Source organism: Pteropus vampyrus, unplaced genomic scaffold, assembly GCF_000151845.1.
Source record: "Pteropus vampyrus isolate Shadow unplaced genomic scaffold, Pvam_2.0 Scaffold103, whole genome shotgun sequence".
Taxonomy (NCBI): Eukaryota; Metazoa; Chordata; class Mammalia; order Chiroptera; family Pteropodidae; genus Pteropus; species Pteropus vampyrus.
This window is the reverse complement of record NW_011888884.1, coordinates 1924319-1940404: the sequence shown is the minus strand read 5'-3', so window position 1 is coordinate 1940404 and position 16086 is coordinate 1924319. Positions and strand designations below refer to the sequence as shown.

The 16086-nt window shown below is 38.2% G+C and overlaps 1 protein-coding gene across 1 annotated transcript in view; it reads right to left on the bottom strand.

Moving 5' to 3' along the window:
- The window catches only part of ELP1 (elongator complex protein 1), a 53816-nt gene that overhangs the window by 29995 nt on the left and 7735 nt on the right, over nt 1–16086 (bottom strand). The window contains exons 5-15 of the mRNA XM_011364989.2: nt 15370–15455; nt 13883–13979; nt 13440–13530; nt 12258–12381; nt 11349–11442; nt 8604–8834; nt 7289–7459; nt 4135–4234; nt 2301–2483; nt 992–1098; nt 556–674 (exon numbers count right to left, since the gene is read on the bottom strand). Coding sequence (XP_011363291.1) covers nt 556–674; nt 992–1098; nt 2301–2483; nt 4135–4234; nt 7289–7459; nt 8604–8834; nt 11349–11442; nt 12258–12381; nt 13440–13530; nt 13883–13979; nt 15370–15455 — 1403 coding nt within the window. The remainder of the gene's footprint in view (nt 1–555; nt 675–991; nt 1099–2300; nt 2484–4134; nt 4235–7288; nt 7460–8603; nt 8835–11348; nt 11443–12257; nt 12382–13439; nt 13531–13882; nt 13980–15369; nt 15456–16086) is intronic.

The window sequence follows — 16086 nt, the reverse complement described above, 5'->3', positions numbered from 1 at the left end:
AAAGCAGGTCTCCCCACCCACCCTCACAGCTACCATTCTCTAATTAGTCCCCAGCACCTCACTATTCTCTAACATCACGCCCTAATCATTTCCTTCATTTTCCCATCGGAGGGGATAATCAGACCTCTTTTGATATGTCACAAAGTCCAGAAGAGAGGGATCAGACAGCTCTTTTCTTTTATAACAACTGTATCCCACCACAATTATAGGCATTTTAATATTTGATGAATGACAATCTACTAAATACTATTTTCAAGATTACATTTCTGTTGTCTCCCACAGAACTAACTTTGAATGTTGTATACAATGGGATAAAAGTTTGCTGACTGCATTCTTCTATTTTTAAATTTGTACCTCCAAGGAAAGAAGTCAACTACTACATGCCAGGCAATTTCTTAATCCCATTTCATAGAAGAAGCTGAGGCCCTGGAATGTGGATGACTCCTCCTTATTGCCTTGAGATTTAGTGGAGACCCAGGTCCACTTCCAAAGCCCACAGTCTTTCTACCTAATGCTCTATCCTGGGCCAGTGCCCTAAGCGGTAAATTTTTCTGCCCTGTGTTCACTTACCTCTCCTCCAATCACAGCCAATTCAGTTTGTGTGCAAGGATATGGGAACCGCACGGGAACTCCATCGGGGTTCTTCCATGGAGCAACAGCCAGAGAGGGTGACTCTGCAGGTTTGGGACATGAGGTTCACAAAATGGTGAGCTGCTATTGGTAAAAACCTGTCACACTGATACTTGCTAAAACACTTGACATGTCATTTGAATTACCTCTCAAATATATTCTAGAAACTCATAAGCGTGCTCCAATTCACCACAAGAAAAGAGAGGCAGAAAACACCTGCCAACTACACGTGCTAGCTTAGGGTTTTCCAGGATAATTACAAGACCTATCAATGCAGCACTGACAAGATACAAATCAAGTTCTCAAAAATTAAACATCCATAGAAGTCATAAACATGCTTTCCTAGCATTTTAATACTCACCCCAAAGATACTTAAGTATCTGGCCACCAGCCAGCTGCAATGCTACTGATTTGGTCTTGGAATTGCAACATAGGCTGATTATGACCCCATCTACTGTCACAGATGAACTGACAAAAGTAAAAAAAGGGAGAAAAGGGGTGTGAACAGACGATTTTTTTCAAAAGTAGTGACATTACTTATTTTACAAAATAGAAAAATAAGCAATTTCTCTTTGGTGCTGCACTGCCTATTGCAATACAATACACACAAAATTCACATAAACACGGACACACGCACAATGACAGATAAACTATTGCAATCACAAGCACAGATAAAGCAATTATCTGTCACATGACACTATTTTCCATAGTACAAGGAAGCCAGGTGTCTACATGGTGAAGTCCTCACTCCCATTTTGGCAGCAACTCGTTATAACTTATTCCAACTCACTATAATTTATTGTCTTCATTAGACATGCACGGTACTGATATCATTTCTGTAATTCATTTTCTTAAAATGTAAGCGTTGTGAGTCAAAGATGAGGAGCTGATGACTGCATCTGAACACGTTTTATGTATACAATAAGGACAGGTTCCTTGTTTGCGACAAGGGTTTTCAGAATTTAAATCTAACCAGTAGATCTTTAATGAATGAATCTGGAGATTAATATCAGAACATGACTGAGGGGCCAAATTTTGACAAGGGAAACCTAAGGATTTCCCGGAGCTGCTCAGACCATGCCCTCTTCTGCACAACAGGTCTAGCATTACAGAAAACAGCATTCATTAACTAAAATCTGTTACATGACAAAGATGCAGTCAGAAATCAAGATGAAACTCAGGGTCAGAGGGCAGTGAAACTTTAGCAAAGAAAGATAGAGGAGACTACTAAATGCCAGTCAAGTGCCAAACAGACTGTAAAGATGAGGCCGGAAGAAGTATTTTGAAGTTGCCACATCAAAATGAAGCTCATATAAATAGATGTTATAACTGATTTTAATTATTAATAAGGGTAATTAGAGTGGTAGATTTTCATGGGCTAACAATAATCCTGCTGGAATGTAAGTATATGCTGAATTAAAATTTTTAACACATCTTAAAATGTTTTGCCTCATCTATTGGTATTTGTCCTATTTTTCACCTGCATTTTTAGCCTGTATTTTGACATGACTCAAAACTAGCCTTAATCTCTTGTTAAGTGTTTCTAACAGAGAAGCTACAGCCCCTCAACCTTGCTCACCAGAAGCCAAAAAAAGTCCTATGCTTATAAAGACAAAAGCATAACTCCATCAGCTTATTAACATGTAGAATACAGGGAAGTGTTGTAATACCTAATATTGAGCTGTCCTTGCTCGTCATCCGTCTCGGAAGGGGTCATAGTTAGATGGTGAATGACAGACTGTGAGCTGGACCCACTGTGGCTTACAGCCAGGAAAATGTCTTCTTGAATCCAGGTGAGAAGGCTGAGTTTCAGTGGATTTACTTCTTGATCTTCACTATTCTCAAATTGAATTCTGTTTTAAATATTGAAGAATATCCAAGACATGAATAAAACTTTAATATCACTGAGATTTTCCTAAATGAAGGAAGAATAAACCACCCTGTATACAGTTGACACCTTCTTTGGAGGGACAAAACCTAAGGTGATGTCAAATACTAGAAAATCCAAAATAATGTTTGCTTGGCTTAAAAAATTTTTTCTATTTAATATTAAGTCTCTTATACTCTGAGATCTTTAGAATTGAAGAGAATACTTCAGGAAACTGACTACACAAGAAAATTACCCAGGTCCTTACACTAACAGACCCCAGACGTTTTCTATTGTCACCACGTAACCAGTATTCAAACCAGACTCTAGCAGATATTTAGATCTAAACACAATGGATCCTTTCCTAAGCATTTCATATTAAAATAACTAATTAGCTTGACAGATGGTTTTCCTGCCTCTACCGTCTTCCTTCTGTAGCATTTACACAGCAGAAGAAGGTACATTTTGCCACCTCACTCGGGAATTTAGAATGGCTACTTCTTGCCTTCCAGCTCAGGCAGCAAACCCTCAGTGCACACTGAAGAAGTTGGGACACTAACCTGATCTTCCTCCTCAACCAGCTCTCCCAGGACTCAGTCTCTCCATTGCATTCAGCCCCACACGCGAGCTTTCCCAGCTCTGCTCCTCATCGACACTCCTCTGCCCGCCAGACCCAATGTTCCCAATCTTTCTCTACTAGTCCTAACCCTAGCCCTTCAAGAATCAAGGTAAGTACTCATGTCCTTCATGCGATTTCTTTAAAGAACTTAAAGCTAGCCTCTCACTTTTTAAAAAATGGAGCTATATTCTAAATTGCCTCACGCTTTTTAATTTGCCTTAACTCTGTCCCAATGGTTCCAAGCCTATGGAACGAAATCATCCACATAAATGTTCTGTGAAGACCGCTAAGCATCATAGAGGCAAATCATACACAGTTAGATATTTATATACATTTGTAAAACATACTGCATATTTTTAAGAAAAACATTATTAAATTCTATTTGCTCTATAGAGTTCATTATTCCTATTAATTTAGGAATGTATGCTCCCAGGAGGTAGAATACTGCAATAATTAAGAACACAGGCTTATCAAATAGAGTAGACTCAAATCCTGGATTCTCACAGAAGTGGCATTATAATTAATAGTTTGGCCTCTGGGTCATTTTACAATGCCTATAGAGTACCTGAAATATTCAATTATACCCGACCATTTATAATATTGTTTCAATGGGAAAATGCATTCTGATTTCCAGCCTGCAAGCCTCAAAACAGAGTACCCATTAGTTTTGGAGTATGCGGTGAGGAACTGGTAGGTCAGCCATATGTTAACAACTTAGATATCCTCATTTATGTAAGCGAATGCAACTCTGCCCCATCATCTTCATCTCCAAGGGCTATTGCAAGGAATGGGTTTTAGGCTGGTTTATGACCTGTGCTCTCCTGCCACCCCTCAGCATATGTGGCATTCAGATATATAGGCAACTGGCTTCCCTAATGAGGCTGAAAAACCTGGGCCTGAGTGTTGTACCTACTTCTTCTTCCACTCAGCAACAGACACAGGACAATAGGTGGGTGAAGTTAGGACTAAATGCTGGCTGCTTCTATGCCCAGGTCCCAGATAATTAAGAACCACCTACTTGTATCTCTTTTCCAGATGAGGAGTTCTAAGGGAAACTTTAAATCCATTTCCACCCACAGCTCCCAGTCTCACCGTAGGGTCCACACTTGGACTGTCATCTAGAAAACAAAAATGCAAATACCATCATAGTAAACTGCAAACGTTTCTCATAATATTAAGGTTATGGGGTCCTGCATTTGGTGGGTTCTAGAAGGTAAACCACTTCACAAATAAGGCAATTGAAAATAACATCTTAATCTCTTTTCAATCTCTGTCTACCTTTTAGGCATAACCCAAATATGCATTCCCCTTCCTACTATACCAGTCACAATCCTCACCAAGTCTCAGCAAGACCAGGCCGAAGGGCTGCCCTCACGCCCCAGTGCTAGTTCCTCCCACTGTTCCACAATGATCTCTCGACAAACTTGCTTCCTTGATAGAAAGACATTCTTTTTCCATTCTTGATCCAGTTTATTTACCGCACAGCAGTCAATACAAGCCTTTAAAAAATTAATCCAGAATACCATACTCTCTGTTCCAAACTCTCCAGTGGCTTCCTGTCTCATGCAGAATAAACACTAACATCTTCCCAGAGCCTTCAAGGCCTGACAAGAGTTATTCCCTGTGGGGTCACCTCTATGACCCCACCCACCACTCTCCTCTCACTTGCTCTGCTGCAGCCACCTTACACTCCTGGCTATTTCCTACATACAACAAGTACTTTGCAGTGCTTGGTGCTCTACCTGGAATGTTCTTACCGCAGGTGTTTGCATGGCTCCCTCTCCAATTCCCACTCAGTCTCTGCTTAAATGTCACCTTCACAGAGAGGCTCCGTGGCCACTCTAAATACAAAGACACCTTACCCTACTGGCACCTATCCTCTGTGTTTATTTACTAGCTTTCTCCCCAACTAGAAGACAGACTCCACAAAGGCACAGAGTAGGAAAACACCTGGCACGTTAACAGATAATCAATAAACATGGATGGGAAAAAAAAAGGAGCAATACTAAAGAGACATCGAATGCCACCTTTGAAAATTTTCACATCTAATTTGTTTCTACTCAACTCTAATGTCCACTACTCATGTCCAAGTTGTTCATCTGTAACGAGAGCTCTTTCTCTTCTGCTTCTGCTTAGGCACTGGGCCCTTATTAATAGTCTGACCTGTCCACTGAGATCTCAAACTGGAATATTCTGACTGTGACCCCAACTTCCAATCTTTCTTCTTCTCATTCCTCTTCTTCTCAATAAAAGGTATTATTCCTCAACATTCACTTGACTCCCTGCACAACCCGGAAGCTGACGTCCACTGTTTCTACACTAGCGCTCTTGAATCTCTTACCAATCTGCCCTCTCACTATGCTCACTGGGCAGGTGCCCAATGCTGGCATTCAACAACTTCAACTCCACATGAGCTATCCACACCAGGGCCATCTCCTGAAATTACTCCATGTCTGAGATGCTAATCTCTAAGTCCTATGCTCTAATAAAGACTCCTACTTTTTCCCGGACCCTCTTATATCCAAACTTTCTGCAACACGCTCTTTAACTTCCCAGAGGCTTTCAGTTCTGGGATTTGTAAGATCTTTCTCTTCTTTCCATTTCTACAGACTAATGTGCTCCTCATCTCCTACCTAGTCACTCTGCAATAGCCTAACTGGTATCTCTGCCTTCAGATGCTCACATCCATGGCTCACCCCACATACTGACGCCAACCAAGCTTCCAAAAGCAGAGCTCTCAGCATGCCCTATCTCATCACAGGGAGTTGTAAGTATCAGTACAGTGAATGTAGGATGGTACAGGGTTTCATTTGGGAAGATGAATATGTTCTAAAATTGAATATGATGACGATGGCTACAAAACTCTGTGAATATACTAAAAACCACAGAATTGTACACTTTAAATGGGTGAATGGTATGAACTCAATAAAGTTTTTTTAAGTGAATGTAGGACAAAATATCCCATACATTATAAAGTGATATACAAAAACTTATTCTAACATCTGATCCTTTTTAACCTCACAAAACCAGCAGCAAGATACCCAAACAGTAGTAGAGTACAGAGACAATCACTGTTTACTTTTAATATCACTGATTGATAGAAAATCTACTTTGAAAAGTAGTTAATTTTTATGATTTGCCTAGACAATGAACACATTATTATTATTTTTTAAAGCTATTAAAAAAGAAACTTAAGGAAGACTGTTATAGCATTTTATAGAACAAAATTAAAACCAGAGAAGCTGGTGACATATCCAAATACAGTAAGTCCTCAGTTAACATCACTGATGGGTTCTGTAACTTTAAGCAAAACAATGTATAACAAAATCAATTTTATCATATGCTAATTGATATACACAAGAGTTAAGTTCCTATGTCTTCTTGTAAACATCATAACAAAACAATACCAAACGAAAATTGTCGTATTAGTATAAACAGTAGGTTGTTGAATTAACAAAAAAAATGATAAGTAGGGAATTCCAACATGAATTAATTAATTTTGATTATTCTCTCCCAGCAGCTATCTAGGTTTTTCCTAATTGAGAATTCAAAAATTATTTGAAAATAAGGCCACCATTTCCACATTCCAGTGTAATTTATGACAGCATCACAGAACTTACAACTAAAAACAAGTTTCAGGTTTTTCCAGCACTTCAGGAAAGCAACTAGAAACTAAGAGCAATGAAACATGGAAGACAACTGGATTAGAAGCCAGAACACCTAAGTTGGAATCTCTGTCCACCTTGCTCAAGCAAATTTCAAACCCTCTGGCATTCTGTTCCCTCATCTATGGAAAAAGAAAACTCCATCTGGGACACAGCTCCTAAAAAGGCTGTGAGATCAACTGAAAATACGTGCAAAGGCGATGAAAATTGTGAAATATGTAAAAGATATAACCAGATAGCATCTTATTTCCAGAGTTGAATGTTATTCGTAACTGAATTTTCAAGTTTAATAAAACTAAAGAAATAAGTCTTATAAGCCAGAGTAGGATTGAACCCCCATGAAACAAAAAAATACCCATAAACGAATTAAATATCATAATGATAAAGACATTAATTATAAACTTAAAAATTTTTAGAAACACTAGAGCTAAGACAACACCAAACTATAATTTGCTTTCTGTGGGAGGGACTCGATTCAGAACATCTTGATAACAGTTTTGAACATACCACATTTATAAACAGAAACCTGGTTACTGGCATCTAGGATGGCGAGGTCGTTACTCTTTTTAGGGTGTGAAAAAAACATAACTTGATTCGCAGGGTGTGGGAGCAGCAGTCGGTAGGTGCACATGGGAGGTGGAACTATACTCTGCCGGAAGACTGTCACCAATACCCTGTCTGCACGTGAGAGAGAAAGAGGAGGAGGATTAGACACATGGATGTTCAATTTGCAAAAAAAGGCATGTGAACAGCACAGTACCACTAACTAATAATGGTGGTAAAAAATATACAGCAATTCTTAAAAATAATTTTTGGTGTTTTTACCATGAATAAGCTTAAACATCGTGTAAGGGGGAAAAGTAAGTATCATGGACTCTGCCCCTCTCTGGCTACTGTCACCTCCAGGCCTAGAAAAGTCCATCTCTGGACTTTGAGGTTTCAGGTACCAGGGGCTAGAGGAAGAAGGCCAAAAGGTCAGAGTTCTAGCTTTAAAACTGGGCCTGCAACCAAGTCAGACTAAAGTAAGGGAATTAATATCTTCAAAATCCTTAAAGCGTTTCCCTATGCATGGATTTGGTAATAACACATACATAAATCTTCTATACAGAACATGAGATTGTAAAATCAGTATTATGACCATTATATAGAACATGAATTAGTACACCAACTTGCATTATAATCTTAGAAGCAAGTTTTCCTTTCTGTTATTGAAAATAAGTAAACTGTCTATTCAGATGACAACTTCCCCCTCACCCCCAATTTCCTCTCCCTCACCGAAAATAAAAACAACAAAATCCTCAGCCTAATTATAAAACACCAAGCCAATCTTCATACTAGACAGAAATCTTGTAACTTGAACTGAATATATTGGACAGGTATGTAATTGATAAGTATTTTATCAGAAAACAAAGCAACACAAGTAGAGTGGTACGAAGGTCAATGTAAATTTATGTCAGGGGAAAAGACAAGGCTAAGACATCCAATGCCACAATACTACTGTGTCTCCTGTACCCAGGGTCAAAATTTTCAATGTCTTCAAAGGCTGGATTAGTAAACATGTGAAGGCCATGGACAAAGCACAACAGAAAAATGGGGTGGGTGGCGGTCGGAGGAGGGACTATGATTCTCGGGAGAGTACATGCCCCATGTATGGGCATTCCCATCCAAACAAAACAAAACAACAAATAAGTAAAAATAAACCAAACAACCAAACCAACCAACAAAACAAAAAATCCCCATTGTTTCAGTCAAACCACCACATCTGTAGGCACTGGGCTCAGGACCCCTTGCAGGCTCATAAACACCTCTTCCAGTTGCTTACTTCCGTCGATGACAGCCACATTTGCCATGTCACTTGAATTCTCTCCCGAGCTCCTGTCAGTCGTCCAGTGCCAGTCATAGCAGAGGTAATGCCAGCCCTGACAGAGAACATGCAGCCGGTATGGGGTCACCGGGTCCCACATCAGAGACACAATTTTGCTCTTCCCACAGGCGCTGAAGGGCAGACTTTGCTTGAGATACCAGTGATAGTTTCCAACAGTCCAGAGCTGAACTGCAAGGGAAAATGAAAGGAAGGCCCTCAACTTCACACCATTTGCTAGAGGGGGATGGGGGCAGCCTTTTCTTTCTCAAATGACCCTTCCTGCTCAGCCTATCCATTAAAATAACATTAACAGTAATAATTATCAAAAGGTACTTTTCCATGGAGATAAAATGTCAAGCATTGATAAGGTCAGAAGCACAAGCTTATTTCTGCCTCTACCTTCAAACTTTATGATCATGAAAATAATAGGCTGCTAGTGCAAGACAGTGTTTTAGTGAATTGGCTTTTTTTCCTATAAAGATTTAGAAAGAATAAAAGTGATAATTAGATTAAAAGTATTAAAACACTCAATCCAAGAGTACTGGACTAGCATTGCTATGTTCTATTAAGCTTAAGATGCTTAGCCTTTTCTTCTAGGTGCTTAGCATGCAATTATACTAGGCTACCTGGTATTAACTGTGTGTGATTCAGCTATCCAAGGGAGACTGGCCAGCAATTATCTTTTCTAGCATTTAGTAAAACAACAAAACCTAACCTTGGGGGTGGGGGGTGGGAGAAATGGGAAGATGTTGGTCAAAGGGTACAAACTTTCAGTTATAAGTCCTAGAAATCTAATGTACAGCATGGTGACTACAGCTAGCAATATGGCATTGTATACTTGAAAGCTGCTATGAGAGTTGATCTTCAATGTTCTCACCATAAGAACAAAAATGGTAATTATGTGAAGTGAAGGATCCGTTAACTAACCTTGCTGTGGTAAACATTTCACAATATGTATACATGTATCAAATCACACACCGTTTATCTTAAACTTACACAATGTTATATGTCAATTATATCTCAATAAAGTTTAAAAAAATCCTATAAAACCACCTTTATTAAACAGATGACACACATAAGTGAAGATATTGATTACATTAAGGAATTTCTTTTCTTTAAATAAATATTCTCCTGCTTCCTTATTCTTAATTCGGTGATCACAGCAAATCTAACCTAGTTTTCTAACCAGGCTAGTGCAATACTTCTACCTGGCTGTGAGTGGGTAAGTTAGACCACGTGCTCAGGCTCCAGGAAGATGTGCTGTGGCTCTTCTCGTACAACATATAGCCGGAGCATATCACAGTGTTGGCCTCTGACACCCTAGTTAATTGGTGGTTCTCAACTCTGGCTGCATCTTAAAAATCATCCGGGAGCCTTTCAAAAAAAAAACTAAAATGCTGATGTATAGTCCCCATTCCAACACAATGAATGCAATGAGATGAGACCTGGAAAGTGCTTTTTTTTTCTAAAGGTGCAGCCAGGGTTGAGAACCATTGGGTTGAATGAATGAATGAATGAATGAATGAATGAATAACATTTGAGTGAATAACATTTGAGTTAAAGTTCTACTGATTAAAAAGTTTTAAAAGCCACTTAGAAATAATCAAGCAAGTGGAAAGATTTATGAACAAAAAAGTTCAGTGTACTGCTATTGATCGTGAAAAATTATAAAACTTTAAATGTCTAACAGAATGGGATTTAATAAATTGTGACACAAGTAAATATTACACAATTTACAATCAGGCAGATAGATATCTGAAATAGAAATATATTTGTGACAGTGGAAAAGCAAGTTACAAAACTGCATGTATCATAACCATATACTCAACAAAAATGAGATCATAGCTATACTAAGATATATATAAAATCTGAAAGATGAGAAAATTTTGATAGCGATTTCAGGGTGACAGAATTATGAATTAATTTTTTTCTTATCTTTATTTTCTAATGTTTTCACCTATTATGTATACACTAAAAATATCTATTTACATTAATTTAAAAGATGGAGAGAAGATTCTTATATCTAATTCAATTTCTCTTTCATGTTCACAGTAGCATTCCTTTGGCTAGTGTTTTGATTTTCTATAGTTACATCATCTAAGAAAAGAAAGTACTGATGACCTGTAATGGTCAATTTTATATGTCAACTTTGGCTAGGCTATGGTGCCAGGTTATTTGATCAAACAGTGGTCTAGATATTGCTGAGAAAGTATTTTGTAGATGTGACTGACATTTACAATCGGTTGACTTAAAGTAAAGCAGATTATCTTCCATAATGTGCATAATGTGTGTGGCGGGGAAGTGGGGTGGGGGGAGGTGTCTCATCTGAGTTAAAGGCATTAAGAACAAAGGTTTCTTAGAGAAAAAAAGAATTCTACCTCAAAACTGTAACAGAATCCTGCCTGTCTGCAGACTGCAGGCCTGTCCTATAAATTTCAGACTTAAGATTGAAACGACTCCTATCTGAATTTCCAGTCTGCTGGTCTACTCTGACACTGTTTCTCTAAAGAACCATGACTGATACATAACTTAAATCCTTAAATAATTAAAACCTAACTGCGCCCCCATCTCCGCCTACCCCCAACCCCGCGCCATCTTTGATTCCACTACAGGACTAAGTAGAAGGGATAAGGGCAACTCCACATCTTCTATTTTCAACTACACTTTATGGGGCAAAAGGCTGACACAATACAGGTGTTTTACCATAGGTTTTTAGAGTGGAATTTTCTTCCCTCTGAAGGTCTTCCAACCAAACTGCAAGCACAGTGGAATCCGCATTCCAGAGCAGGTCATTTACCTGGTAGAGAAAAATATCTGTCATTGTCCTTTAACTACGTATTTACTTCAAAATCTTTATAATAGCTGAATCCCCTGCTCTCACAAACCAAATAATCCCACTACTTGAGCTGACTCCTAGCTGTAAATTACTAACCTTCAGAGTCATAAAACAAATCTGTATGTCATTATATGCAGCGATGTCAAAAAAATGCATTATATTTAAAAGTTTAAGAGACTTAACCAAATGAAGGTGACGTTTTTAGATAATTAGGGAAATTTGAACATGGACTGGGTATAAGATAATACTAAAGAATTATTACTAATTTTGTAAGATGTGATAATGAAATTAAGGTTATTTAAAGAAAAACATTGTTAGAAATGAAATTTTAAAATGATTTCTAGAATTAAAACCCTCGGAAATAAAATAAAAATGTGTAAGTGGTAGATGAAAATAATTTTGCAAAATATTGGTAAATGTTGCAAGTGATAGGTCATCAAAAATCCTAATGGTACATGAGCTGCTTAAGGTTTAAATGTTACAAGTGAAAAGTATTTTTATCACTGGAAGAATTATACTTTTGTCAAAATAAACATTAAAAACTAACATTTCTATTTTGTGTCTGGGTTTTACTTAGGGTAGAGAAGAACAACCATTTCTTTTTTACAAAATCTCCTTAAGAAAGTTGTAAGTAAAACAACTCAGTTATAAGAAACCACTATTTTTACTATCATCTACTCTGGAGCTTCTATTTCTATATCCATATCAAATATACACCTTCTCTATAGCTATAGGAAGTCCTCTAAGCTTGATGATTAAACAACTCAGACACCTACCTTAACCTCATCTTTGAGGAAGGGAAGTGTAAAATGTCCATGAAGAAGTCCATTTTTCTCAAAAAACACAACATCCTGCTGGTTGGGTTTATCTTGTGTAGAGGCAATCAAACTGCCTGAAGGCCTTAAAGCAAACCCAGAGTGTTTAAATTTTTTAAAAAAAAAAGGTCCAACAGAGCATCCAGCTGGCTAAGAATAAGTTGAAATTCGGAGAAATGATTTTTTTCAGCAAAATCAAAAACCTCATCCAAGGCAGTTTTAAATCCCACCTGTCTCCTGGTCAACGGTGATCCTAGTATGGGACTACACCTGCCCAGAGAAAAGTGACTTCCTAATTTGCACAGAGTCACAAATTTAGATGCGCTTGGGTGACTTTTTAAAAAAATCAATAATTATTTAAAACATTCCAAGTATACTGTCCTATAAAACCATAAGCTATTTCTCCTTCAATTAGATAACTTCAGCAAATATTCTATGTTCAGGTAGTTATTTTTAAAGACTTCTCAATCTACTGAAAACACCTTAATTGTTTCATCTTGTTTATATTTATCTCCAGAGTTTTAATTCAAATACGCTTTTCTTTTTGCTCTATCATCCAACTGCCACTCAGATACTGGCCGGAAACAAGATGTCTAAAACCTAGAGATTAAGTGGTTCTACATATAACAGATGCTACTGAGACAGAGATATTTCTATCCATAATTAGGGAAGCCACATATCACAGGCAGGTTGTGACCAGCACAAGGGTCCTGGGCCAAGAGCTGAATCAGGCCTGAATCCAGCCTGCATGGGCCTCAGCAGACAGACACCCGAGCGTGGGAGTCTGTGCAGAGGAAGGAAGCCCTTTTCCCAGTCCTCACTGAAGCTCCACTGCCCCACAGAGCTGTGCAGACTGTGACTTCTCTCCCAAGCACCATTTTCCATACAATGGCTTGGTGTAGGCCCTGCCTATAATCTACAAAATGTGTGGCCCTTGGAATGATAACATCTGTGAAGAAGCTCAGAATCTACTATTCAAGTCGGACTTCAGGGAACTAAAAAGAAAGATACAGGCTTATAGCCGAATGAGGAAAAGTAATTATTGTTCCTGTTACATAAACATATATTCAACAGGTACCACCAGCCTTAGCCCAGTTCCAAAAAATTCTGAGGAAGGAGTTAAAGATTTCTTCTACCACTCACTTCCAAGCCAGAGCTGGACCCAGCCCTGCCACCGGCTCGCTGGTTGACTGTAAGGCAAATTCTCGGTTCCACACTCTGACCTTCCGTGCCCCTAAGTAGTAGGTAGAGGGGAAAGAAATCAAAAAGAAAAACGTAAAGCATTATGATAAATGTTGTCAAGTCAAACTTTACAAATATCTTCCTTATTAATAAAAACCACTGTGGTCTTACAAAGCCAATTACAGATTAATCTTGTTAAAAATTTGCAGCCCATGGGTAGGAGTCTAGACTAGACAGCCTCAAAGAACTCTTCTCATTCTTAGTTCTAAATTCATTTAACATCTAAAGCAGCATATCTTTATCTCATATATATAATAAAAGAAAATCCTTAATGCAAAAAAAGAGAAAACTTTCCTGAACTTAAGAAGATAAAAACTTTTTTTAACTGCAATTTATTTCCATACCTGTCTCTGGGCAAACAACACTCACAGCAAAAAACTGCCCATCACCACGCCAAGTAACTTGTGGTTTATGGTCATCCCAGGGCAAAGCAGACTCATGCTAAAGAGAGGAAGAAACACAAATGTTACTGGGGGCCTTACGTGGCCCAGAACCAAACAAGTCTCAGGCTATTAAATTTAAATCTTGTATACAAGATTTACGCTATCTGGAAAACTAGCTTCAAAGAATCCTTACTCTTCTAATAAAAGGACTCTTAGGCCCGGAAATCATCAAAAAAAAAAAAAAAAAGAACTTAAACCAAAAAATCCTTCTCCGGGTATTATTAAAAAAAAAAGTGGCCTCCAAGCATAGCAACACAGGAAAAGACCTGCAGATCTAAATATTAAAAATAGTGAGCTGAGGAATCTATCAGGTAATAAAGAAATAAATGTTCAGTTTGCCTAAGTATAAGAGGGTAGAGTTTTACTTATTGCGTAGGCCTCACAACAGTGTACAGAAGAGTTAAGGAGGTGAGAGGAAGGTGGGCAGGGTGGAGCCAGAGTAATAAAGGCAGCAGTAGTGATGAAGGCACATAAGACTTCTGAGCTCTGAGTACAGGAGGGAGAAAGGTCTCCGGTGCCACTTGCATATCAATCCTGAAGTTTTAAAGACAGAAGCCAAGTCTGCAGGATTGAGGACAAATCCACCTGAGCATCCATCATCACACTGTAGTGACAGGCTAAGTCAAAATGATGCTAGTGGCACACTGGCAGCCTAATAAAATTTGGTCTCAACGAAACTGCTCTATGGCATAGAACACAAATTTCTTCTAGTAAAGGGTCAAGAGGTGAAATATGAGTTACCTGGAATGTAGCTAGAAATAATTAAGGACAGAAAATGTAAATGGCAGTGTGTTATTGATTCATTTATCCTAGAAGGGCAGCTCATGGAAATTTCTACACAATGCTTTCATTCATTCAGTTCTAAATCTTGGGACCATCCTCAATTCTTCTCTCTCACAGCCTGTATCTGATCTTTTGTCAATAAATCCTATAGCTCTATCTTCAAAATGTAAGAAAGAAAGAAAACAAAAGAGTTTTAACCAAGAGGAAAAATCAGAAAAAAAAATCTAATATCTACATATGTAGGAAAAATATGAAAACATGCATGTGAATGATCAACAGTGAATGTAGGCCAGCAGGTCTTTCTGAGCATCAGGAAGAGATTATCCAGAGGGTTTCATTTCTCCCCATGATTTATTTTTTAAATAATATTTGTTTTAATTATTCTCTACACTGAAAAAAGTGATGAAACAACTTGGCACTAAAAAAGAAAAAAGGATCTCTCTAGGATGATTCATTTTCTGAGGTTTTCTGTACAACTTTAGTTTTACTGAAGCAGAAGTGATCTGTCCATTAGCCTCTAATCAGACACTTAAGGGTTCTTCGTGGGTGGCAGAACTTCTATTTGTCCCAATGGAGAGTTTCTGTATCCAGCAGACCAACTTTACCATTTGCATCTGAAAGGCCGCTTGCCTGCCTTCTGATCCATGGAACTGTGTCTCTTTCCTGCCCCACCCAACGGTGATAAACTTGCCTAGAGAACAATTGATTGAGAAAAGGCAAGACAATCAGTAAGCTAAATGAAATAAAAGCAATTTCATTGCTATTCTTCAAGAATTTAGGGACTAGAAATTATTTGGCTCCTCTGAGACCTCTCAATAAATTAACCAGCAGTCGATATTTGAAAAACCTATGTTCCACATTATATGCTGCAGTGATTTTGAAGAATTTGAAATGCCCTTATTTTAGAAAGAGCTTTACTGCCATCATATATATTTCAAATTCCCTTGATAGCAGTCAGCAATCCCCACTTTACAAGTAACAAGAATGAAACATGAAGAATTTACACAAAATATCTATGAATAACAAAACACAAAACTCGAGACAAGAGCTGGGAATAAAATTCTGATTGTAAGAATTCAAATCCACTAAATTTATCTAATCTCCATCAGTGGTGGAAGGGATTGTAGATTATAGAATTCATCCCTCACAGAGGCAGAGACTGAGACTTCCCCTAGTGGCAGAGGCCAAAGTTAGAACATAGGGTGTCTACTTTCCAGGCTAATGTTCTTTCTAAATCATAATGCTTCTCTTATATAAAATATAAAGTCCGTGCTGCTCAAACAATGCAGCCCCACTGTTCCTGGAGGTAGGATCTGACATCC